Source organism: Anguilla rostrata, chromosome 14 (genome assembly GCF_018555375.3).
Source record: "Anguilla rostrata isolate EN2019 chromosome 14, ASM1855537v3, whole genome shotgun sequence".
Taxonomy (NCBI): domain Eukaryota; kingdom Metazoa; phylum Chordata; class Actinopteri; order Anguilliformes; family Anguillidae; genus Anguilla; species Anguilla rostrata.
This window is the reverse complement of record NC_057946.1, coordinates 38,013,783-38,038,639: the sequence shown is the minus strand read 5'-3', so window position 1 is coordinate 38,038,639 and position 24,857 is coordinate 38,013,783. Positions and strand designations below refer to the sequence as shown.

At 51.3% G+C, this 24,857-nt stretch overlaps 1 protein-coding gene across 1 annotated transcript in view; it reads right to left on the bottom strand.

Annotated features, from left to right (window-relative positions):
• The window catches only part of brinp1 (bone morphogenetic protein/retinoic acid inducible neural-specific 1), a 113,016-nt gene that overhangs the window by 11,267 nt on the left and 76,892 nt on the right, over nucleotides 1–24,857 (bottom strand). The window contains exons 5-6 of the mRNA XM_064308183.1: nucleotides 19,479–19,584; nucleotides 136–372 (exon numbers count right to left, since the gene is read on the bottom strand). Of these exons, the coding sequence (XP_064164253.1) occupies nucleotides 136–372; nucleotides 19,479–19,584 (343 nt within the window). The remainder of the gene's footprint in view (nucleotides 1–135; nucleotides 373–19,478; nucleotides 19,585–24,857) is intronic.

Here is a 24,857-nt window from a genome sequence, read left to right as displayed (position 1 = left end):
ACTGATCTCAAGTCAGCCGGTGCCCATATTTCAGGTTGGGATGATAAAGATTGACTTGACTTTACAAGATTGACTTGACTTTACAAGCCTGGGGCCTGTTTTTAACCACTGATCTCGGGTCAGTCTGTATCTCACCTGAGTTCTCAAAGTCCTTGTATGAGGCCGCCCAGGACTCCGCCATTCCCAGGAGCGTGTTCTCCATGATCTGGATGTCGGTGATGGGACAGTTGCATTGTGGGAACTCGTCGGCGCACTGGCAGATGCACTGGCTGTCGCGGCACACGTACTCCCCCTCGCCATTGCACATGATGTAGCTGAGAGCTGATTGGACGAACTTCTCCTGCAGGTACTCTGGGAAAATCACCTGAAGACCTGTAACAGAAGAAGAAAAAAATAGAAACAAAGTTTGAGTCTTGAATGAACAGTACCCTGTTTCATGAAGCAGGATTACAGAGTTAGCTTGACACAGTTGAGGCCATACGTTTACATACACCTAGGCTAAAGACATTCAAATTCAATTTTTCACATAACTCCACACATGTCATTTTACCATACATTCCCTGTGTTGAGTCAATTAGGGTATCTACTTTATTTCCATAAGTGGTCATTTCAAAATAATAGCAAGGAGACAGATTTATTTCAGCTTTTATGTAGTATATCAGATTTTCTGTGTAAAACTCGAAACCCTGCCAAATCTGGAACATGGGTTTTACTCAATGCAGTTATCCAGTTAACTCAGTAATCCTGCTTTGTGAAATACCTCCAGATGCTTTTGTTAAGTTGTTAGATTTTTCTTAGATAAGGTGCACAAAGGTCAACAATTGGAGGGCAGCTACGGTATTTAATTGGTTGTGCTTAAAATCTCAGCGGCCAATGAACTTGCATCTGTAGGAGCGGTGTGACGAAACTAAAACAATGCTATCTGCTGCTGGCCAATAAAGCACACAGACAGGTAGCAGCGCTAGGAGGGGTGGCATGGTGGTGCAGTGGGTAGTGCTGTCGCCTCACAGCAAGAGGCCACAGCAAATCCCTGTTCAAATCCTGGCCTAAGGACTCTCTGTGAGGAGTTTGCATGTTCTCCTCTTGTGGGTTTCCTCCGGGTGCTCCGGTTTCCTCCCCCAGTCCAAAGACACGCAGGCTAGGTTAGGGGGAGAGTCTAAATTGTCCTTGGGATATGAATGTGCGAATGAATGGCGTGTGTGTCCTGCAGATGGATTGGTGACTTTTCCAGCCTATCACCCAATGTCTGCTGGGATTGGCTCCAGTTGGCCCTAGAACCCCCCCCCCCCCATATTAAGAACCCTTCTGTGTATCCAGGCTGCTCATATTAAACACCTCCCCCTGCTTGGAACAAACCAGCCCGCCCTGTGTGTCGTTCTCAGGCTTCTGTAGATCAATAGCTTTCGGTTTCCCAGTAAAGGACACACGTGGGCATCTTCCTTTCAGAGAATTCATGATAGGTCACTTCACTTTCTTTTCATTTTTGTAAACAGCAGACAGGATATTATTATCTTGTGTTTCTTAGAAAGCTGATGTAGAGATACATGCTGTTCTAATGATTATTATGAGTCATTAGGAATACATAGACTCATGGTTTATTGCTACAAAATGAGAGCTTGTCTTTTAAAAAAAAAAAACTTGTTAATGCGAAAAAACCATTTCAACATATGACTCAAATTACAACTGGTATATTTTGACTTTCAAAACACCCCCCTTTGCCAAAGAGATGATATTTGTTAAGATGTACTCAATATCACGTATGTTGGGGGTGCTGTCAGTTTGTGACTTTGTTTGTTAAGTGCCAGGACGGACAAAGCTCACCTCTGTTTAACCTGACTTTCAGTTGTCTTTCTCCTCAGTAATTCAGCTGAATAATGACACATTGAACAATGATTGATGTGCCCTGCCATCTTGTGTTTTGCTTTATTTAACACTACAGTTACTCATGAGAGCAAGAGAGGGGGAGAGAGAGAGAGAGAGAATCTGTGATTATGTGTGTTGCTGTGTGTATATATGCACGTATGGTGTGCAAATGTGTGTGTGTGTGTGTGTGTGTGTTTATGTGTGTGTATGTATGTGTTGTGTCTCAGTGCGTGCGTGCGTTCTGGGTGCATACTTGTGTGTGTGTGTGCATGTGTCTGTGTGTATGTTTGTGTGTGTGGGTGTGTGTGTCTGTTTGTATGTTTGTGTGTGCTCGCATGTGTGTCTGTGTGTGTGCATGTGTCTGTGTGTCTGTATGTCTGCGTGTGTGCATGTGTCTGTGTGTATGTGTCTGTGTGTCTGTATGTTTGTGTGTGTGCACATGAGTGTGTATGTGTACGTGTGCGAGCGTATGCATGCGTGTATCTCTCTGTGTGAGTCATTGTCCTGTGTACGTGTTGTGTGTGCACATTTGACAGATTTTCATCTGCTTCTATCTTCTGAAAACAAAGGAAACAGAGAGAGAGAGGGACACAGACAGGGACCCTGTTCAGCCCAGAAGAGGAACTGAAGCAGGACCTCTCTGTTTTAAGGCTGACACAGAACGTTCCCTGCTTTGTGCTCTTCACACCCGTCTTTTGATCAAACCATTACGAGCGAGAGTAGCACAGCCACCCAGCGTCCAAACCGACTGCCTCCACGTCTGAAAGCATTTTCTGACTTATTCCTGAAAACATCTTTTTTTTCCCGAAAACTCTTTCTGAAAGCCATATCTCAAACAGCAGCAAGAAGCGTATATCTGAGGGAATGACATCACCAGCCATACCTCCACTCTCTGTAAGCCAGTTGTACGAAGCATAGAGTTTATATCCAGTCTGATCATGTCTACAGTTCAGCCCAGCGCTGATCAATTGAGCCAATGTATACTAATACTAATAATAATAATAATAACAATATGGGGTATATTATTATTATTATTATTATTATTATTATTATTATTATTATTATATACCCCAACCTTTTGTTTTCTCTGTATTCTCGAATGTAGTGAAACCATAGCATGCTATTTGTTATCTGATTAACCAGAACAGTTAATGTTTGCTGCACATCAGCGCTTTGAAGGGTATTATTCTCAATCTGCATTTAACTAATTGAAGACAATCGACTCCAAAGCGATTGGACACCCCTACACAACACGGCAGACAGACGACCGAAAATACGAGCTCGTTAGCATCCCCCGGAAAAAAAAAAAACCATAAATAAATAACGGCGGATGGAGGAGCCGCGAATCTCCTGACCGCGATCCTCACTGCGTTCAGAAGTGTCGGTTGTGCAGACCGGAGTCAAGTACGTGTTCGTTTTGGATTCAAATACTTTTCTGCGCTCTATTGACCATGTCTGGTGTAATGGAGCCCGCCAACATGACCAGAAGGCGGGGTTTCGTACTTTTTGAGAGCATTTCATTGGTTACAATGCGCCAGACGAGATCAGTAAAGCGTAGAAAATGATTTTAATCCAAAACAAATGTGTGTTTGACCCAGCAGGTGTGCTGTAGTGTGTGCGATGCCCTGCCCTCCCTCCGTCTGTCTGTAACCCGGGGAAACGCGGGGCGGGGCCTAGCCGACACGCCCCCGCGTGCCGGAGCACGCTGCTTACGGCTGGGCGGCGTACATTCCCGCCAAAGAGGAGGAGGAAGAGGAGGAGGAAGGGGAGGAAGAGGAGGAGGAGACGGATCATTTCCGACCGCGAGATTGCATAGACATTTTTCTCCATCGGGCTGTCTGCGCCCCCCCCCCCCCACTCCTCCCCCCGAGCCAGTACTCGTTTAGCCTGATGTATTCCTGGGCCTGAAGCCTTAATGTGATTTGTGGGGAGAAATCCAGATGGCGGGTTCACGGATCGCCGCGGCTGGCTAACGGCGTCGGCGCTAGCGGCCCGGTTCAGAGCCGACGCCGAGCCCGGGCCCAATTCACCCAACACATCCAGAACCTCAGAGGCAGCAGGAGGTTCGCCGGCCCAATTCCCCACTCCAGACCTCAGAGGCAGCGGGGTTCGCGGGCCAATTCCCACCCAGACCTCAGAGGCAGAGTTCGGCGGCCAATTACACCACCAGAACCTCAGAGGCAGCAGGAGGTTCGAGCACCCAATCACCCAACCACCAGACCTAGGCAGCGAGTCGGCCGCCAATTCACCCAACACATCCAGAACCTCAGAGGCAGCGAGGTTCGAGCCCAGCCCAATTCCCCAACCAGAACCTCAGAGGCGCAGGAGGTTCGAGCCCGCCCATTCACCCAACACATCCAGAACCTCAGAGGCAGCAGGGGTCGGCCGGCCCATTCACCAAACACCCAGACCCAGCGGCCAGGTTCAAGCCGCCAGTCACCCAACACATCCAGAACCTCACAGGCAGCAGGAGGTTCCAAGCCCGGGCCCAATTCACCCAACACATCCAGAACCTCAGAGGCAGCAGGAGGTTCAAAGCCCGGGCCCAATTCACCCAACACATCCAGAACCTCAGAGGCAGCAGGAGGTTCCAAGCCCGGGCCCAAGTCACCCAACACATCCAGAACCTCAGAGGCAGCAGGAGGTTCCAAGCCCGGGCCCAATTCACCCAAACATCCAGAACCTCAGAGGCAGCAGGAGGTTCGAGCCGAGGCCCATTCACCACACATCCAGAACCTCAGAGGCACGAGGTTCGAGCTCGGGCCCATTCACCCAACACACCCAGAACCTCAGCGGCAGCAGGAGGTTCCAAGCCCGGGCCCAAGTCACCCAACACATCCAGAACCTCACAGGCAGCAGGAGGTTCCAAGCCCGGGCCCAATTCACCCAACACATCCAGAACCTCAGAGGCAGCAGGAGGTTCCAAGCCCGGGCCCAATTCACCCAACACATCCAGAACCTCAGAGGCAGCAGGAGGTTCCGAGCCCGGGCCCAATTCACCCAACACATCCAGAACCTCAGAGGCAGCAGGAGGTTCCGAGCCCGGGCCCAATTCACCCAACACATCCAGAACCTCAGAGGCAGCAGGAGGTTCCGAGCCCAAGCCCAATTCACCCAACACATCCAGAACCTCAGAGGCAGCAGGAGGTTCCGGCCGGCCCAATTCACCCAACACATCCAGAACCTCAGAGGCAGCAGAGGTTCCGAGCCCGGGCCAATTCACCCACACATCCAGAACCTCAGAGCAGCAGAGGTTCCAAGCCCGGCCCATTCACCCAACACATCCAGAACCTCAGAGGCAGCAGGACGTTCCGGCCTGGGCCCAATTCACCAACACTCCAGAACCTCAGAGGCAGCAGGAGGTTCCGGGCCCAATTCACCCAACACATCCAGAACCTCAGAGGCAGCAGGAGGTTCCGGGCCCAATTCACCCAACACATCCAGAACCTCAGAGGCAGCAGGAGGTTCCGGGCCCAATTCACCCAACACATCCAGAACCTCAGAGGCAGCAGGAGGTTCCGGGCCCAATTCACCCAACACATCCAGAACCTCAGAGCCCAGTTTTCCGTCTCTAAACGGCCGCGGCGAATGGGGCGGGGGGCGGGCCTTCCCCGAGCCCGTCCCGACGCCGCGCGCCGTAAATCCGCGCCACGCCTCGTAAGCTTTCATTCCGTTTTGATTTGGTCGAGCGCTAATCGCCCGACGCGCGCCCGCAAAGTCACAAAATAATCAGCCCTTAACGCACTGACGCGATAAAGCCCGCTGCCTGCACGGGACTCTGAACTACACCAAGCCTACAGTCATGTACACACAGGAGAAGGAAAGACTTATACAAATAGAGGAATTATCTGAGTGTGTACTCACGTGTCTATGCGTCGTAAAAGTACCGAAGGGGTATTCTAAACATGGAAGCAAATTCTTTAGTACGTATTCAGTGTGTTAAACCGTTAATAATAATAATAATAAAAATAATAATGACTTTGCCCCAGTGTCAGAAGCTGTGACATCACGCTGTAAGTGCAGTTGCAGTCACAGTGCAGCACCGCTGTTCACAGGACGACTCTGAAGGCTTTGGTGTCGGTGCAGTGAAAGGCCACAGCCTGCTGCGGAGAGGCTCAGTGGTTCGGCTCTGGTCTGGCCGGGCCGGAGGGTCCTCTGGCCCTTTCTCCAGACAGGCGCTCGACCGGCGCTGTCCAACGACGGGCTTTATCTGGTCAATGCCGGTGCCTCTCCCAACTCTGAGAGTATCAGCTGTTTTAAAGGGAGCCACTGAAAGATCTCTCTCTCTCTCTCTCTTTCTCTCTCTCTCTCTCCCCTAAAGCTCTCTCTCTCCCCCCCAAAGCTCTCTCTCTCTCTCCCTCCCTCCCTCCCTCGCTTCGCCCCATACGCCATGCACGCCCTTAGAAGTCCCCAAAGCCTGTTAGCGTTAGCGTCTCTCCTGCGCGGACGGATGATTCGGGGCGGCGAGTGGCTGGTACTCCCCGTGACTTTTAGGGGACGGGGCGGGGGGCAGGTAATGGAGGGGGCGGAGCTCGGGGGCTGGTGCCACGCCCGGCCCAGATAATAACGGCACTTCACCACGTCTCGCGCTCTTATTTCACACTGTTCTGATGAGGCTGGCAGGGAAAGGCCTTTGCGGTCGGCCATGAGGTCTTCTGTTCGAGCAAAGAGCCATGACACACCAGGGCTGCCTGCATTAGCCGGCTGTGAAATGCAATGTGTGTCGCCTGCTAAATCTGGTTTAAATTGTACACGGGGTCGCACACACACACACACACACACGTAGACAGCTAAAAACAAACATAAAACACTAACTAACCCCCCCCCCCCCCCACACACACATAAAAACAAACTAAAACTCATACACACACCTCACACATGTAAAAACAAACAGAAACTAAAACACACACACATAAGCACAAATACACACGCAAACACACACACATAAACAAACACACACACACACACACACGTAAAAACAAACATAAAATAAAACTCACACACACCACACACATGTAAGAACAAACACAAACTAAAACCCCCACACACACATAAACACACGTACACACGCAAACACACACACATAAACAAACACACACACACACACACACGTAAAAACAAACACAAACTAAAACCCCAACACACACATACACACGCACACACGGCTGCCCAGGCCTTGACACCTTGGTTACGGTGTCACGGTGACTGACTTTGTGTTCCTTCCTGTTGTCCTGTCAGGTGGACCGCGGTGTCAGAGCACCGACTCGGCCAACATCCCCTTTCATCTCCCCAGGTCATGTGGGACCCCTTATCCAGGCCAGGCTAGGGCCGGCTCCTATAGGCCAATCCCATCTCCCACAGGCCAATCCCGTCTCCCACAGGCCAATCCCGTGTCCCACAGGCCAATCCTGTGTCCCACAGGCCAATCCCAGCTCCCACAGGCCAATCCCATCTCCCACAGGCCAATCCCGTCTTCCACAGGCCAATCCCGTCTTCCACACCTCCTGGGCCAGCCACCCTTGTGTGCGCACGTCTGCCTTTGCGTATGGGAGCTAAACACGGGCACAGGAGCACCCACACCCTGGCAATACAGACACACCCTGGCAATACAAACACACCCTGGCAATACAAACACACCCTGGCAATACAGACACACCCTGGCAATACAAACACACCCTGGCAATACAGACACACCCTGGCAATACAGACACACCCTGGCAATACAAACACACCCTGGCAATACAGACACACCCTGGCAATACAAACACACCCAGGCAATACAAACACACCCAGGCAATACTAACACACCCTGGCAATACAGACACACCCTGGCAATACAGACACACCCTGGCAATACAAACACACCCTGGCAATACAGATGCACCCAGGCAATACGGACACACCCTGGCAATACAAACACACCCTGGCAATACAGACACACCCTGGCAATACAAACACACCCAGATAAACACACCTGGCAATACAGACACACCCTGGCAATACAAACACACCCTGGCAATACAGATGCACCCAGGCAATACGGACAGACCCTGGCAATACAAACACACCCTGGCAATACAGATGCACCCAGGCAATACGGTCACACCCAGGCAATACAAACACACCCTGGCAATACAGACACACCCTGGCAACACACACACCCAGGCTATACAAACACACCCTGGCAATACAGACACACCCTGGCAATACGGACACACCCTGGCAATACAGACACACCCTGGCAATACAGACACACCCTGACAATACTGACACACCCTGGCTATATGGCTATGACAAACCTCAACCGCACCCGCACTGAAACAAGTTCACAAAATTGTTTTTTTTTTTTGTTCAGTTAAAATGAGACTGAAGAGTCAACGCTCAAAGATTCAGGCACGCGAAGATTAACTCGTACAGCTCGCTATCGGCATAAAACACCATTTCACCGATGAACGCAGCGCACTGAAATTCCTGAATCTTTAAAAACGGACCGTCGACCGCAGATAGCTTATGAGCGCACTGGATCCCTCCGACGTGTTTTTAACCCAAAAGTCTGAAAGGACAGCGCAGTCCGTTTCCGTTTAAACTACAGCGAGCCCTTACGACAAGGACCCGGCCCGCGCCACGCGGCGCTTACAAGCGATCCGTGCGAAGGACAGGGAAACCTGCCATTACCTTTCCCCCCGCCGAGAGGTCTCTTCCAGTCAGCGCGGAACTGCGATCTTTTTTTTTTTTTTTCCGGCACTTCATAAAAGGGAAGTTTACGGTGGAGTGTTGTCATAGCCCCTCGCCCGGGGGGTGAGTAACAGATTTAATTTACCGCCGTCTCTCCTAGATCATATTTTTTTTTTTTCCCCGAGCGCGCACACACCACTCAACCCTCCGACTCGCCGCACATGCAAATTTCATTAGTGTCAGTAAATTATGCGGACGCTCTGATTGGCCGCTCCGGCAGTCAGTAAATTATGCGGACGCTCTGATTGGCCGCGCCGGCAGTCAGTAAATTATGCGGGCGCTCTGATTGGCCGCTCCGGCATTGTCATTATTCTCGTTTCTCCGGCTCACAATGACCTCTCTTTCAGAGGGGCTTCGCCCGGCCCATGAATAACAGCGTCTGGTGGAGGGGCAATTAGAACTCTCTTTACGAGCGAGCGAAAGGTTCTTCAGCGCTAATCAGCCGTCTGATCTCGGACCGCGTTTCTCCTGAGCCGCAGGTGCGTGAGTGTGTGTGTGCTTGTGTGTGCTTGTGTGTGTGAGAGTGTGTGTGTGTCTGTGTGTGTTTGTGTGTATGTGTGTGTCTTTGTGTGTGCATCACTGTTTATGTGTGCATGTGTGTGTGTGTGTGTGTAAGTGTGTGTATGTGTGTGCATCTGTGTGTGTGTGTGTGCGCGTTTGTGTTTGTGTGTGTATGTGTGTGTGTGTGTGGTGTGTGTGTGTGTGTGTGTGTGTGTGTTGTGTGTGTGTGTGTGTGTGTGTGTGTGTGTGTGTGTGTGTGTGTGTGTGCTTGTGTGGTGTGTGTGTGTGTGTGTGTGCATGTGTATGTGTGTGTGAGTGTGTGTATGTGTGTGCATCTGTGTGTATGTGCGCGTTTGTGTTTGTGTGTGTATGTGTGTGTGTGTGCATGTGTGTGTGTGTGTGTGCTTGTGTGTGTGTGTGTGTGTGTGTATGTGTGTGTGTGTGCTTGTGTATGTGTGTATGTGTGTGTGTGCATGTGTATGTGTGTGTGTGTGTGTGTGTGTGTGTGTGTGTGTGTGTGTGTGTAACTGAAGGGGCGAATCCAAGAATACTTGTTCTCCGTACAGGCACAAGGGTGAACAGTATAATCGCTCACATGGAACCAACAGGGGAGGGGGAGTTGGGGGGGGGGGGGTAATTACTATAAAAGCAGAACATTACACATATAAATTACAGTGGCACTCAGGCTAAAGAAAGCCCGTGTAAAGGGTAGAGCGGAGACTGCAGGCTGCTCAAGCTGACAGAGTGCGTAAGCAGGAACTGCTGGTGCGGCGCTGTCCGTGGTGCTGAAACCAGGCCGCAGCACACAGGACTCAGAGACTGGGGGGAGACGGTTACCACGGCAGCCCCCACGTACCCCCATCACTGCCCCCAAAAACACGTAACATTTTTAGAATACCGGTAGCTGCACACGATGATGCCACAAATTGTTGCTGTGATTACTTATTGCTTATTGTTGCTTACTATTACTTATATTTTCACCATCATAAACATCAGCACTGTCCTAATTGTAATACTATCAGTAATTATTATTCTGTTATTATTCTGTTATGCTACAATATCAAGAATAACATGCTCTGTCCAGATCATCACAGGACCTCCTTCGTACACACTGCAGATTAATTGAACCCTCCTGTTGAGGTTGAATGTCAGTTTTTTTTCCCGGGAGCATTTCTTCTAGAACAAGGTGTCACCGCCCTGCTTTACACCACCGATCCCAGCCAAACAGATTCCATGGCAACAGCACATACGACCACAGGGGCGGGTGGGGCCCCCGCCAGTGAAATAGGGGGGGGGGGGGGAGGGGCGGGGAGGCTGGAGGGGCGTGTCGCTCGCACGTTTACAGCGGAAAGCGACAGCCGAGGCGGTCGGGCGGGCCGGGACCTCATTTTGTCATCCGCGGGGTTAACTGCTCCATCAATCATCCTCAAGGTCCTCCTGACTCCGCACGTTCCCATTGGCTGAGCCCACGCCGTGTGGCGGCGAAAGCTGATGGGCGTGGCGCGTAACCTTGGCCATCAGACCCTGATTCTTTTTTTTTCGATTTGAGTCCTGGTATGACCATAACAGCCCAAAAAGAACCGCGTGAACAAAGGTAAGAGTACACCAGTGATCCATACTTAACCCCCACCCCAGTGGGATGTGTCTGAGTATTCCTCATCTTCTTATAAAATGTTAAAATTTAAAAACATCTTTCATTTAAAAGATATAAATCTGTTTGGGATTTTTAAAATATACTTATGTCCTATTTTTATAATTATTCATTAAGTCCTCAAATAGCACATTCAGCTTTCGTGAAACAGCACTTGTGTTCAGCGTACACATCCTGCAATGAAACGCATTAGGGAACAGATAAGTGTAAACAACAACAAAAAAATCAGCTTCAGCTGCAGGTCAATAAGCGTCAGAGAGCAGCGAATTTGTTCCAATATGGAGGAAGTGAGGTATCTAAAATGGAAAACACAGGAAGGCGTCCCCGAAGTGTGTGTGTGGTGCTCGACGGGCTCCCCGCGGGACCAGTTTATACACGCTCGGCCAAACAAACACTTTCCCTGAGTGCCTACCGCCGCATCCCTGATAATGGCCTCGTCTGACCGCCGGCCCCGGCCCCGGCCCCGGCCCCGGGCCCTTAAAAGCACGGTGGGAGGCCGAGGGAGACCGGCGGGACGGTCCCGGGGGGCGGGGCGCGGCGCGCCAGCCAAAACAAGCCAAACGAGCCTCTCAGACACGCAGCCGGTAAATACGGGAAAAAACCCAAGCGCTGATCAATGAGAGAGAATGATGACGGCGTCTGAGAGAGGAGAATGATCACACAGGAGAGGAGAGGAGAAAGAGCCCCACAACACAGGAGAGGAGAGGAGAGGAGAGGAGAAAGAGCCCCACAACACAGGAGAGGAGAGGAGAGGAGAGGAGAGCTAGCGCACAACCTGCTGATTTACAGGTACACACACACACACAGAACCAAAACCTCACACAGGAACGACAGAGGCAGAGTAGAACCACACAGACACAGCATTAACAAAATCTCTCACACACACAGAACAGGCAAAACACACACAAGCCCCACACACACACAGGCAAGATAACTACACAGACCAAACACACTCACACAGACACACAGAGGCAGATACACTCACACAGACACACACTCTCACACAAATACTCTCTCACACACACAAACGAGGAAATACGCAAAGCACATACACTCCACAACACACATAGGCAAAACACACTCACACAGAACCAAACACACTCACAGAGACACACAAGCAGATACACACTCACACAGACACCAGCTCCACACAAACATACTCTCTCACACACATTAAAGGCATACTCGTCACACATCAGTACACTCTACACACACACAGGCAAATACACTCACACAGAACCAAACACACTCACACAGACACACAGAGGCAGATACACTCACACAGACACACACTCTCACACAAATACTCTCTCACACACACAAACAGGCAAATACTCTCACACACATACACTCTCACACACACACAGGCAAATACACTCACACAGAACCAAACACACTCACACAGACACACACACACAGGCAGATACTCTCACACACACACACACACACACTCACAGACACATGCACACACACACACACTCACACAGATACGCACACACACACATACACTCACACAGACACACATAGGCACACACTCACACAGATACGCACACACACACATACACTCACACAGACACACATAGGCACACACACACACACACACACAGACACACATAGGCACACACACACACTCACACAGACACACATAGGCACACACACACTCACACAGACACACATAGGCACACACACACACACACAGACACACATAGGCACACACACACACTCACACAGACGCACACACTCACACAGACACTCACACGCACACACACACTCACACTCACACACACTCACACAGACACACACTCTCACACAGACACTCAGACGCACACACACACACCCGATTGACTGCTTCCAATTTAAGGTTTACTCCAGGTCAGTGAGCAGTGATTGCATCAGGTTACCCCGAGTCTGAGACAGAGGATGAATAGGGGGTGAAATAAAGGCTAAATTCATTAATCTATGAAATGATACAGCATTATCTTAAGTGGAACGCAAGGACAGCTCTGTGAGAGGAGCAGATCAGCTGCTGGCTTTAATTTATTTATACCACGGGCAAATTTGATACGGCGAAAAATAAAATTAATATTCCAGGCGAAGAGGAGGCAGAGCAACGCTTGGGAACACATGCCACAGCAGACAAATGGTTTGGTGTGTGAGAGAGAGTGTGTGTGTATGTGTGTCTGTGTGTATGTCTGTGTATGGGCTGTGCTGTGTGGGTCATGTGATGTTGTGTGGTGTTCTGTGTGAGTGTGTGTTTGTGCTGTGTGTCTGTTTTTGTGTGAAAGAGCTGTGTGTTGCATGTGTCTGTGCACGTGTGTGAAGAATACTTCCATGCTGTCTTGTTGGTGATGTGTGTGTGTATCAGTGAGTGTGTGTGTGTGCTGTGTGATGTGTGTGTGCCTGTAGTCTGTTGCTTTGTTTGTTTTTGTGTGTGAACGTGAGCGTGTGTGTATGCGTGCGTGTGTGTGTGTGTGTGTCTGTGTGTCTGTGTGTATGTCTGTGTGAGTGGGTGCATGTGTTTGTGTGGGTATACATGTGAGTGTGTGTGTGTGTGTCTGTGTGAGTCTGTTTGTTTTTGTGTGTGAACGTGAGCGTGTGTGTATGCATGTGTGTGTGCACGTGTGTGTGAAGAATAACTTATTCCATATGCCTGTGTGTCTGTCTCTGTGTGTTTTTGTTCTGTGCATTCGCAATGAAATATTCAGTGATGAATTCCACTCTGGCTGAGTGTACAGGAGGGCTGGAGGAGCAGACTGTGTTCTGAAACGCCTGCGCGCTGCCGCGTGCTCGTGTGAGCTCTCTGGATGCATCTGAAACGCCTGCGCGCTGCCGCGTGAGCTCTCTGGATGCGTCTGAAACGCATGCGCGCTGCCGCCTGCTCGTGTGAGCTCTCTGGATGCGTCTGAAACGCCTGCGCGCTGCCGTGTGCTCGTGTGAGCTCTCTGGATGCGTCTGAAACGCCTGCGCGCTGCCGTGTGCTCGTGTGAGCTCTCTGGATGCGTCTGAAACGCTCGCGCTGCGTGTCTCGTGTGAGCTCTCTGGACGCGTCTGAAACGCCTGCGCGCTGCCGTGTGCTCGTGTGAGCTCTCTGGACGCGTCTGAAACGCCTGCGCGCTGCCGTGTGCTCGTGTGAGCGCTCTCTGGATGCATCTGAATGCAGGTGTTGCGTAAGTAGCCCGCGGCGGCTCCGGTCTATTTCGGTTACTCGTCCGCCAGCTCCCGCGCGCGTTCCGCAGGGCAAAGACCCACCGGCGCGGCGCAGCGTCGCGCGTGCCAGACGCGCGTCCGTCCGCGCGGCTCCTCCCCCCGGCGAGTCCCTCCTTTCCGGAAAGCTCCGGAACTCACGGCCTTGTTTTTCCTGCCCGTTTGCCGACCGCGCGCACGTGAACGAGGAGAAGAGAGGAGAGGAGGAAGCGGGAAATCGGCGACGGAGACCCGATCCATCACTCTCCACGCCAACCGCCCGTGGGTCCGTTTCATTTGTTTTCACTCGCGCCGCTTTAAAAAAACTGCCGGCTCGAGCCATTCCAACATATTCATAAATCTTCCCGGGGTACGTCGGCGAGGAGAGAAGAGGAAGGAGAAAGCGCTTTGTTTTCCCTCCCAGGTTATTTATGGCGGCCATTTTGAAGTTAATGGTGGCTGGGCACACAGGCATGTCCTGTGGTAGAAACCATGACCCCCCCCCCCCCCCATTCAAGTGCGCAGAAACTGCTTTCAGGACGAACGTGACACACATTACAACCCAAAGTCATGGCGCTGTCACACGCCAGCTACTTCCCTTCTGCAAACGGCCGTCCTAATTTACCTCGGTCGGCCAATTCTCTGAACTACAGCAGATTGTTAACATCCATATTTTGCTTAGTTCTGGCTATGCACAGACTGTGAGAAATATAAACTAAATAAAAAACAAAACATAGAAAGCAATACTAAAAAATGTGTTCAGACAGTAGTCAAAAGAAGGGTGTGTTCAGTGTTAGCCTTGTATACGCTTAGGCCCAGATGGAGTCAGTCTGATTGTAATATATTGGGGTTTTGTTGCAAAAAGAAACTACATGGATAAAAATTGGTGACGCCTGCAGTTATCTTGCAAGGAGTGTTAGCTTGCAGTTTGTCGTTTATTGCACTGATTTGTGTATCTGAACCACAGGTAGATAATCCATCTTGTGGAAAAGACCGGTAGAGTATGGATAGACCAGTACGAGTCGAAGAAACAATAGAATACAACCCTATGACTACAAACCAAACCCTAACCCTAACCAAACCCTATGGATACAAACCGAACCCTGACCCTAACCAAACCCTACAGCTACAAACCAAACCCTAACCCTAACCAAACCCTACAGCTACAAACCGAACCCTAACCCTAACCAAACCCTACAGCTACAAACCGAACCCTAACCCTAACCAAACCATACAGCTACAAACCGAACCCTAACCCTAACCAAACCCTACAGCTACAAACCGAACCCTAACCCTAACCAAACCCTACAGCTACAAACCGAACCCTAACCAAACCCTACAGCTACAAACCGCTAACCCTAACCCTACAGCTACAAACCGAACCTAACCAACCCTACAGCTACAAACCGAACCTAACCCTAACCAAACCCTACAGCTACAAACCGAACCTAACCCTAACCAAACCCTACAGCTACAAACCAAACACCAACTACAGCTACAACCAAACCTAACCACAACCTACAGCTACAAACCGAACCCTAACCCTAACCAAACCCTACAGCTACAAACCGAACCCTAACCCAAACCAAACCCTACAGCTACAAACCGAACCCTAACCCAAACCAAACCCTACAGCTACAAACCGAACCCTAACCAAACCAAACCCTATGGCTACAAACCGAACCCTAACCCTAATCAAACCCTACAGCTACAAACCGAACCCTAACCCTAATCAAACCCTACAGCTACAAACCGAACCCTAACCAAACCCTATGGCTACAAACCAAACCCTAACCAAACCCTACAGCTACAAAACCGAACCCTAACCCTAAACAAAACTACAAAGCAAACCCTAACCTTAACCCTAACCTCACCCCCAGCCCTAACAGGTGTGTCTGTCATCTGCAGTCCAGAGTGAGGTCACAGCTGTTGGGTTTGTTGCTGACGGATCCCCCCACACTCCCAAACTGCACACTGGGAAGCCGTTGAGAGAACTGTGCAAATGGCTGTCGAGAGCCAAAACAGGAAGTGCGATTAAGCCCTTCCGCGACTTCAGCATCTGGTCAATTTGAGCGGGAGGAAAACGACAGCGTCCGAAATCGGCCCGGTGTCTCTGTTCAGCGGCTCCCCGCCTGGCCGGGCTCCAGCGCACCCCTGCGGTGTAAATCTGGAGCCGCCCCTCACCCGCACGCGCCACTCTGACGGATATACGCCGCCCGTCCGGACCGTCAGATCGAGAGGAAGGAGGAGACGGATAAATCAGACGCCGTGGAGAAGACGGCGTGGGTTATTTACGCGCTGGGCCGGGACGCGGGGACGGCGTGACTCTCCTCGCGACTCTCCACGACTCGCCCAATAAATGCGCCGCTGTTTTTATTTTTTTATTTGTTTGTTTTTTTTTACATGCCGTTGTTGAGCTGCACAGGACATTGATTGTCACGACCAGGTGCACCGTGGGTACTGTCACCTTTCAACCGCCGGGTTTGTCCTCCGGCTGTTTGTGTGGAAGCGACCTCCGGGGGGTGGGAGGGTTGGGTTGGGGGTGGGGGGGGGGGGAGGGTATGGTGTCAGTCGGATTCTAAAACCTGCTCGCAGCACAGGAATAATCTTCATTAAAGGCGTTTTCCACTGAGGACATTCTCCATTACAGACTAATGTTAGAAAGCGTAAGGGCAGCGCTACTCCATGCGCCAGTGTCTGCTAGCGTCCTGGAGCAGGATTAGCGTAGGAGTGTCAGTGTGCTCCCATAAGCCCGGGGATAGAGTGAAATACTAGAACAGGAGAACTATAAAACACATCGCTCGTGCGTTGATAAGACGTGTTTTATTGCAGTTGCGTCGCCGTAAAACAGCGCAAATCCCGGAGCTGGTTTCGCGAAAACCACCTGCCGCCGATCCACCAATCGCACCTCGGATGTGCAGCCCCGCTCCGCCTGCCCCACCGAACCCCCACACCTACGCCTGGCCGCCGGTCCACGCGAAATAAAACAGTGCGTGGCGATGACGTTTCATCGATGAAGCGCGTTCCCTCGTCTGTCCGACTCTGTTAAAGGCTGTCGAAGGAGTTTCTCGCGCCCCAACCTCCCCCCCCCCGCGTTTTCCTCTCCTGCGACCGGTCGGCCCGTCACCCGTCAGACGGGAGGACGGGAACATCGGGCACCGCCCCGCAAAGTCAGGGCGGGGCTTGTAATTATCTTAAAATCCCCCGACCTGCCCCGCCACCTGACACATCGATTTTTCATAAGTGCTCCGTGAAATAAAGCGAGCACGTCCGGCTGTAACTCCTCAACCCCCCCCCCCCCCAACTCTTATTTTGGCATTTTCCAATCGCGGGAAACGCCCGCGTTTCGGGCCCTTGTCACCTTCACTGCCCCGGCTCCGCCCGCCTTTGAGAGGAGGAGCCAATCGGTGGCCGGCTTTATTGACGGTCTCTTCGCTGGTGACCTTTCGCGAGTCGGTAATAAATAAAGACGGGCGAATCGGGCCGACCGTTGGAACTGGATGGGAGTCATCCTTCCCCGCGATTAGACCAATCACTTCTCTGTCTCCAATTACATCACCATCTGCATCAGTTACCCCCCACCCCCCCCCCTCCCCAGCCCCCTGGCACTCCAACAGCGGCGCTTTGAAACAGGCGCCCAGCTGCTGGCGACTCCGGTCTTTAAAATGGCCGACTCCGCGGCCGCGTTTGGGGACCGGTCTCGGCTCCGGTCTTCAGCCCCGCCCCGCGTGGGTCGGGCCTCGCGCCTCTCGACCGCGGGACCCACGAACGCTGCGTCGCGCGACGTCGAACGGAGACGCGTCGCCGGGGGGAGGCGCTCGCTGGTTTTTGTTTCGTGATCGACGTTTTATTGATTTTTTTTTATACACATACACATACATACAACAAATCTATACAAACCAAAATAAACCATACAGTACCGTACAATATCACATAACATGACAAGACAGCATTAATCGAAAAACAAACAAATCATAATACCGGTAGGATTTGGCTATCCTTTCAGGTGTGAGACCGCTACATTTTTGATTAGAATGTTGGTAACTGGACATTCTAATGCCGATGCAACAATGGAGTTCTAGAACACTGGCTTAGAATTCTGAAGAAAAAAACAAACAAAAAAAAACGTCCAAAATAACCAGTTATTCAATGGCATAACAGGCCTGCCGCTCAGCGAGAGAGAAGCTGAAATAAACGTGATTAGAATGTTGGTAGCTGGACATTCTAATACCGATGCAACAATGGAGTTCTAGAACACTGGCTTAGAATTCTGAAGAAAAAAATAATAAAAAAAACCTCCAAAATAACCAGTTTGTCAATGGCATAACAGGCCTAGCTCTCTCAGAGACTGAGCTGAAATAAACACGCTCACCGCGTCTGCACACGCAGCTCCAGCGCAGCACGTCCTCCCCCCCTGCCGCAGCGTCGTTATCGCCCGGTCGCGAAATAACAAAAATATCAAAAATAACATTCGACTCTTTTTTTTCCTTTTTCGCGTCGTGTGACAGGATTGCGCCTCCTCGGATAAGCAGGAGACGAGAGAGGAGAGAGACTCTTTTTTTTTTAATTAAGAGGGCCCGTAAAGATGTGAAACCCACTGTGGCTGTGGGACACATCTATCACCGCCGCCCCTGGAGGGCGGGGGCTCGGGGGGGGAATGGGGACAACATGTCTGACAGCCCGCGGGTAGCGTCAAAAAACAATGTTTGTCCTCCGTTCTCTAATAGGAGCTTTTCCCTCTCCCTTTCACACATCTCGTCTGCACTCCTCTCTCTCTCTCTTTCTCTTTCGCTCCCTCTGTCTCTCCCTCCCTCCCTCCCCCTTTCTCTCTTTCTGTCTTTTCTCTTGAAAGTGAATGGCAACCAAAGAGCACATGTAAGCCCCTTTGCTGTGGAAGTTAATCACTCCAGCAGTAGCCGCACTGGGCTAAGCACTCTATAGCAACAGAATAACATCCTTTGCAAAAGCCGCGCACACACGCACACACACACACACACACACACACAAGCGCGCACACACCCACACACATACACACACACACACACACACACACACACACTAACACACACACACACACACACACACACACACACACACACACAAGCGCGCACACACCCACACACATACACATATGTGCTGTGTGTATATACATATAAAACATATATATTTAATATCTTGCCTATTTAAACCGAATAATGCTTGCCAGCTCAGGCAGCTGCAGCTGGGCTCACGGTATAGAGTTTCAAAAGGAGGCCTTAGCTTCACTGTCCCTGTGGAGGGCGGAGCTTCGTGATGTCATCACCAGCGTTTTTAAACAGCAAAATATTACAGCCGGTTAAATTCAGTCAGGCACCCATGAGAATATTCCACAACATAAGCCCCTCCCCTCCCATGCCAAACACAGTAAGTCAGATGACATAATGATAGCCCCACCCATTTAGGAAATCATGAAGCCCCACCACTGGTCAGCTCCGCCCCCGTTCCCCCGCCTTCCCACCAATCGCGAACCCCCACACGTATCCCCGGCCAATGGCGGACAGCTTACCTTGCAGGTGCAGCTTGCTCTCGGGGCTCTGCAGCAGGACGGAGCTGACCGAGTCCAGGTTGTCGTAGGTGCTGCACCCCAGCGGGCCCGTGCGCGTCTCCGTCACCTGCGAGGGAGGCGGGGTCACAGGTCAGTCGGACATGGACAGACACGCCCCCTCTCTCCCTCCACCGGACTCTAACGGCGTCACCAGCGAGGGAGGAGGGGTCACAGGTCAGTCGGACATGGACAGACACGCCCCCTCTCCCCCTCCCACTGGACTCTAACGGCCTTCACCAGCAAGGGAGGCGGGGTCACAGGTCAGACAGACACGGGCAGACACGCCCCCTCTCTCTCCCTCCACCGAACTCAGACGTCAAATGCACTGTGACGGCCCTCTCAGCCTGGTTGCTGCTCTCTCTCCTCTCTTTCTTTCATTGGCAGGTGAACAGTGGGCGGGGTCGGCCTACGGGATGACGCGGTGCACCTGTGAGAAGCTACCTGTAGCCACAAGGCCCCTTTCCCTCAGAGCTGTGCTCTCGTTCGCTCTCTCTCTTCCTTTGAGTGGTTGGCCTGTGGGTAATGCGTAGCTGTAGTCTGCTTGGGTTAGGCTAAATAAACATCGTAGTTTGAAACGCAGTTCTGCCTCTCGACTCCCTCCTCTGTTAAGGACTTACCCGTTCATAACACGCACCCTGCCACCTTAACGTCTTTCTGGCCCGGATTTAAGAAATATTAGCCCTCAACAGTGGCTCACTAGTAAATACATACATTTTTTTTCCCCCTTAAGAAACACAGTTTGTCAAGCAGTGTTTGTGAAGACAACGCAGACCCTTGATTTCACTTTAAACTTGAGTCAAAGTTAAGGGCGGATTTTTGATGGAATCCAGGCTGAGATTTTTCCAGGGTTTTTTTTCTTCTTTTCACTTTTCCTTAATTTGACTCGGAACTCCATTTTCGGTAACGACCGCCGTCGACATGGAAACGCGGCTGCCGGGAAAAAAAAAAAAAAAAAAGAGAACAAAGCGGGGCGCCAATTTGCGTCTTCAGCCCACGGACGGGGGGTCCCGTCGGCCACGCGCGGAGGTACGCAAACGAGCGTGCGCGCGTGCGGCGGGGACGGGGCATGCGTTATTCATGCGCCCAGGTGACCGTGCCGCCTCGGGCCGCCGGGTTTCAAAGCGAGCGCCGGACGGGCTCTGAAGGCGAGGTTCTCTTTTAAGGATCCTCAGAAGCGTCGCTCCTTTTAAAGCAGGCTTGAAACGCTAATGCACTCCTGCACCGCAGTCCAGCCTTCTGTTATGGAACAACTCCCCGCTGAGAGAGAAGGGGGGGGCGCAGGGAGGGAGAGAGGGAGGGAGGAGAGGGAGAGAGAAAGTGAGAGAAAGAGAGGGAGAGGGCGAGAGAGAGAGAGGGGGAAGGAGAGGGAGGGAGAAAGTGAGAGGAGAGAGGGAGGGGGCGAGAGAGAGAGGGGGAAGGAGAGGGAGGGAGAGAGCAAGAAAGAGAGAGGGAGAAGGAGAGGGAGAAAGAGGGCATGAGAGGGGAGGAAGAAGAGGGAGCAGGGGGGAGAAAGAGAGGGCGAGAGCAAGAGAGAGACAGAGAGCGGGGGAAGCAGAGGGAAAGAGAGAGAAAGACAGGAAGAGAGAGATGGAGGGAGGGAGGAATGGAGAGAGGGGGAAAGAGAGAGGGATAGAGTGAGAGGGAGAAAGAGAGATGAAGAGGGGGGGCTAGGGAGGGGGAGAGAAAGAGAGAGAGGGAAAGTGGAGAGAGAGAGAGACAGAGGGGGAGGGAAAGAGAGAGAGAGAGAGGGATGGAGGGAGATGGCAACATCCCAGCAGCCTCCCACAGCACTGCTACTGGCAGGCCCGGAGACAGTGGGATAATTAGTCTGGTCAGAAGTGACAGGGCTTTCAGTTCCCACACGCGTGCATTTAGAGCCAGCGCAGGAGAGGTTCTCCTCCCCCTCGCCATCGATTGGGCCAGACGGGCATTACCGCGAGGCTTCATGCCCCGAACCCCGCCGTCTCGCCACCGCATCGACGGCGGCTTTCCGCCAGGCTGGCGGCCCCCCGCCCGCAAGGTCATGTGACCACTTTCAATACATGCTTTAAATCATCAGTGGTTCAACGGTTTGTATTCTGTGTGTGTGTGTGTGTGTGTGTACGTGTGTTTGTGTGTGTGTGTGTGTGTGTGTTTGTGTGTGTGTGTGTGTGTTTATGTCTGTGTGTGTGTGTGTGTGTGTGTGTACGTGCGTGTGTGTGTGGGTGTGTGTGTGTACGTGCGTGTGTGTGTGTGTGTGTGTGTGTGTGTGTGTGTGTGTGTGTTTATGTGTGTGTGTGTGTTGTGTGTGTGTGTGTTTATGTGTGTGTGTGTGTGTGTGTGTGTGTTTGTGGTGTGTGTGTACGTGCGTGTGTGTGTGTGTGTTTATGTGTGTGTGTATCTGTGTTTATGTGTGTGTGTGTGTATCTGTGTGTGTGTGTGTGTGTGTTTATGTGTGTGTGTGTCTGGGTCAAACTAAGTATCGAACCCCAGTTTTTGTAGCTCAGCCGAGGCCCTATTTCAATTACCGCATTTTACAACACGCCAATAAAAGTTTGTTATTGAATGAAGTTTCTTTCCCGCAGTAACTGAGGAGAGCTGCTCTCTCAGGCGGCGCACTTTGACCTCTGACCCCGCGTTCCACCCCATCGCCGTCCTCGCGTGACTTCGCCTGCGCGGCGCTCATCGTCGGCGGAGACCGCGCACGCCGGATCCACGGCGACGGCGCTCGTGACCGTGAGTGGCGTGGATGGTACACAGCGCACGAGCCAGCCGCCGCCTCGCATTTACTGACACATGACATCCGACGGTCGAGCTGCACTGCGTCAGTTACAGACATCCTTTAGCGCTGACGCGGGTCGTCGTTTGCTTAAATAAAAACAATAAAAAACTGAAAAAAGACTGACCGAATTGTTGGATGATCAAAGTGTTTCATTCCCCATTAAACGTATGCCCAACCATGCACACACACACACACACACACACACACACACACACACACACACACACACATACACACACACACGCACGCACACACACACACACACACACACACACACACACACACACACACACGCACACACACACACACACGCACACACACACATACACGCACACACACACACACACATACACACGCACACGCACACACACACACGCACACACACGCACACACACACACACACGCACACACACGCACACACACACACGCACACACACACACACACGCACACACACACACAGACATACACACGCACACACATGCGCATACGTGTGCACACACAGACACACACACGCACACGCACACACACACACACACACACACACTCACTCACACAAACCCCATTCCAGCCGCACCAGAATACACACATCCCTTCAGAACAGCAAACTCAAAAAATAAACAACACAAAAGAAAGGATCAATGCGTATCTGGGACGATCTTAGGGGATCTGAATTATTTAAGATGAACGAATCTCGCGAATTCCCCAACAGAGACTCGCTGTGCCCGTTTCCGAGCCGGACCCCATGGCGAGAGGACACCCCGCCCCCCCACCCCCCCCACCCCCCCCGGTACGGGTGGGGTGCGTAGGGAGTGGGTTTAAAGAAACAAAATTCTTCAGTTTCTTCCGAGACAAACCTCATCGCCACTATAAAAGCTCCATATCAAGCATCATTGCTCTCCTCCTGTGGTTTTTTTTATAACACGGACTCCTGTCACAGAAGGGTGGAGAAGCAAACCTGCCCAAAATGTTCCAGCGTCGCTCAGCCGTACAACTCTCCTCTGAGAGAGAGAGAGAGAGAGAGAGAGAGGGAGAGGGACGGAGAGTGACTGAGGGGGCAGAGAGAGGGAGAGGGAGAGGGGGGGCGTGGGGGGCAGAGAGAGATGCTATTTTTTGTATTAACTGTTATGATTGATGGTTGTTATCGCTACACTTTGGCACTATGTATTTTAAAATATGTCATGCCGGCAAAGCATTTGAATTGAAATGAATTTCCCTAATTAGAATCATCACACCTTCCAGAGCACTGGAGGTAGCTGTGCTGCCAGAGAGAATCTCCCAGAGGAAGACCTACCAGCCATTTCAACACCCGCCCCACCACCCCCCCCCCCCCACTGCTGCTGCTGCTTCTGCCGAAAACTCAACCTTCAACCACCACCACCACCACCCCCCCACTGCTGCTGCTGATTCTGCACAAACTCAGTCTACCACCACCACCAACACCCCCCACCATCGCTGCTCCTGCTCAAACTCAGCCTCTTCCACGACCACCACCACCACTGCTGATGATGCTGCCCAAACTCTGCCTTCAACCACCACCATCCACCCACCCCACCCCACACCCCCCGCTGCTGCTGCTGCTCCTGCTTCTGCCCAAACTCAGCCTACCACCCCCACCACTGCAGCTGCTGCTGCTGCTACTGTTGCCCAAACTCTGTCTCTCAAAGCCATGTCAGAACACCATAAATGTTAAAATTACACCACGAGAAGCTTCTAATCCAGAGGGGATTTACAAGTTCACACACCACGCAACAGCTCAGCGTAGCTTCAAATATAATAAAACAGGAGGAAAGTAAAATGAGGTCACGTTTCTTTTCTTCTTAGCAATGTGCCGCATAAGCAGTTCTTAGGTGGTGCTACAGTAACTGTAGAGGGGGATAAAATGCTAATGAGATAAACGGGAAATTAAAAATACTTGCAAATAATTATTCATTAATCAAACAGATAAAACCGACGGGAGGGGAGAAGAATAGCAAGAGAGGGAGTTTGGAACGTCGGCCAGCAAGGGATAAAAACACTAGATCAACAAAAGAAATGTTTTATTGTACTACTGTTCTGCTGTCGACACACAGGGATAAAACGTAGCTAAAAAACAGCGCGTATTCCAACACCGGCGCCACAACCGCGAAGCCGGCTTTAACACCAGGCACCAGCGCTCCTCGTGAAACGATTTCGGCAGAAAACAAGTTCCTTTTTTTTTTTTTCTCGTTCTTTCTTTGTTCTTTTTTCATAGTCTTTTATATACACGTACTCCAAAATCATCTGTTGGTCGTGGTCGCAGCATCTAGATTCTCGAGCCCCACGTCACTCTTTTCCCTTGAATGTTTCCCTTTTCCCTGTAGATCATTTCGACAGCAGTAGAAGAAGAGTCATGGTCGTGCGTCTCATTTCAGTTTCGTTTGGTTTTATTGTGTAAAACGAAAGCGGAGAAACTATAAACATTCAATCCGCTTTTAAAATATAATGCTACAAAAATGTGTACGTTCGTGCCAATGACAGCATGAACTTTCCCATAACCTCAAGCAGCTTACCAATAAATAAATGCTATTTGGGTCACAGACATCCTTTTCCTCGCTAAACC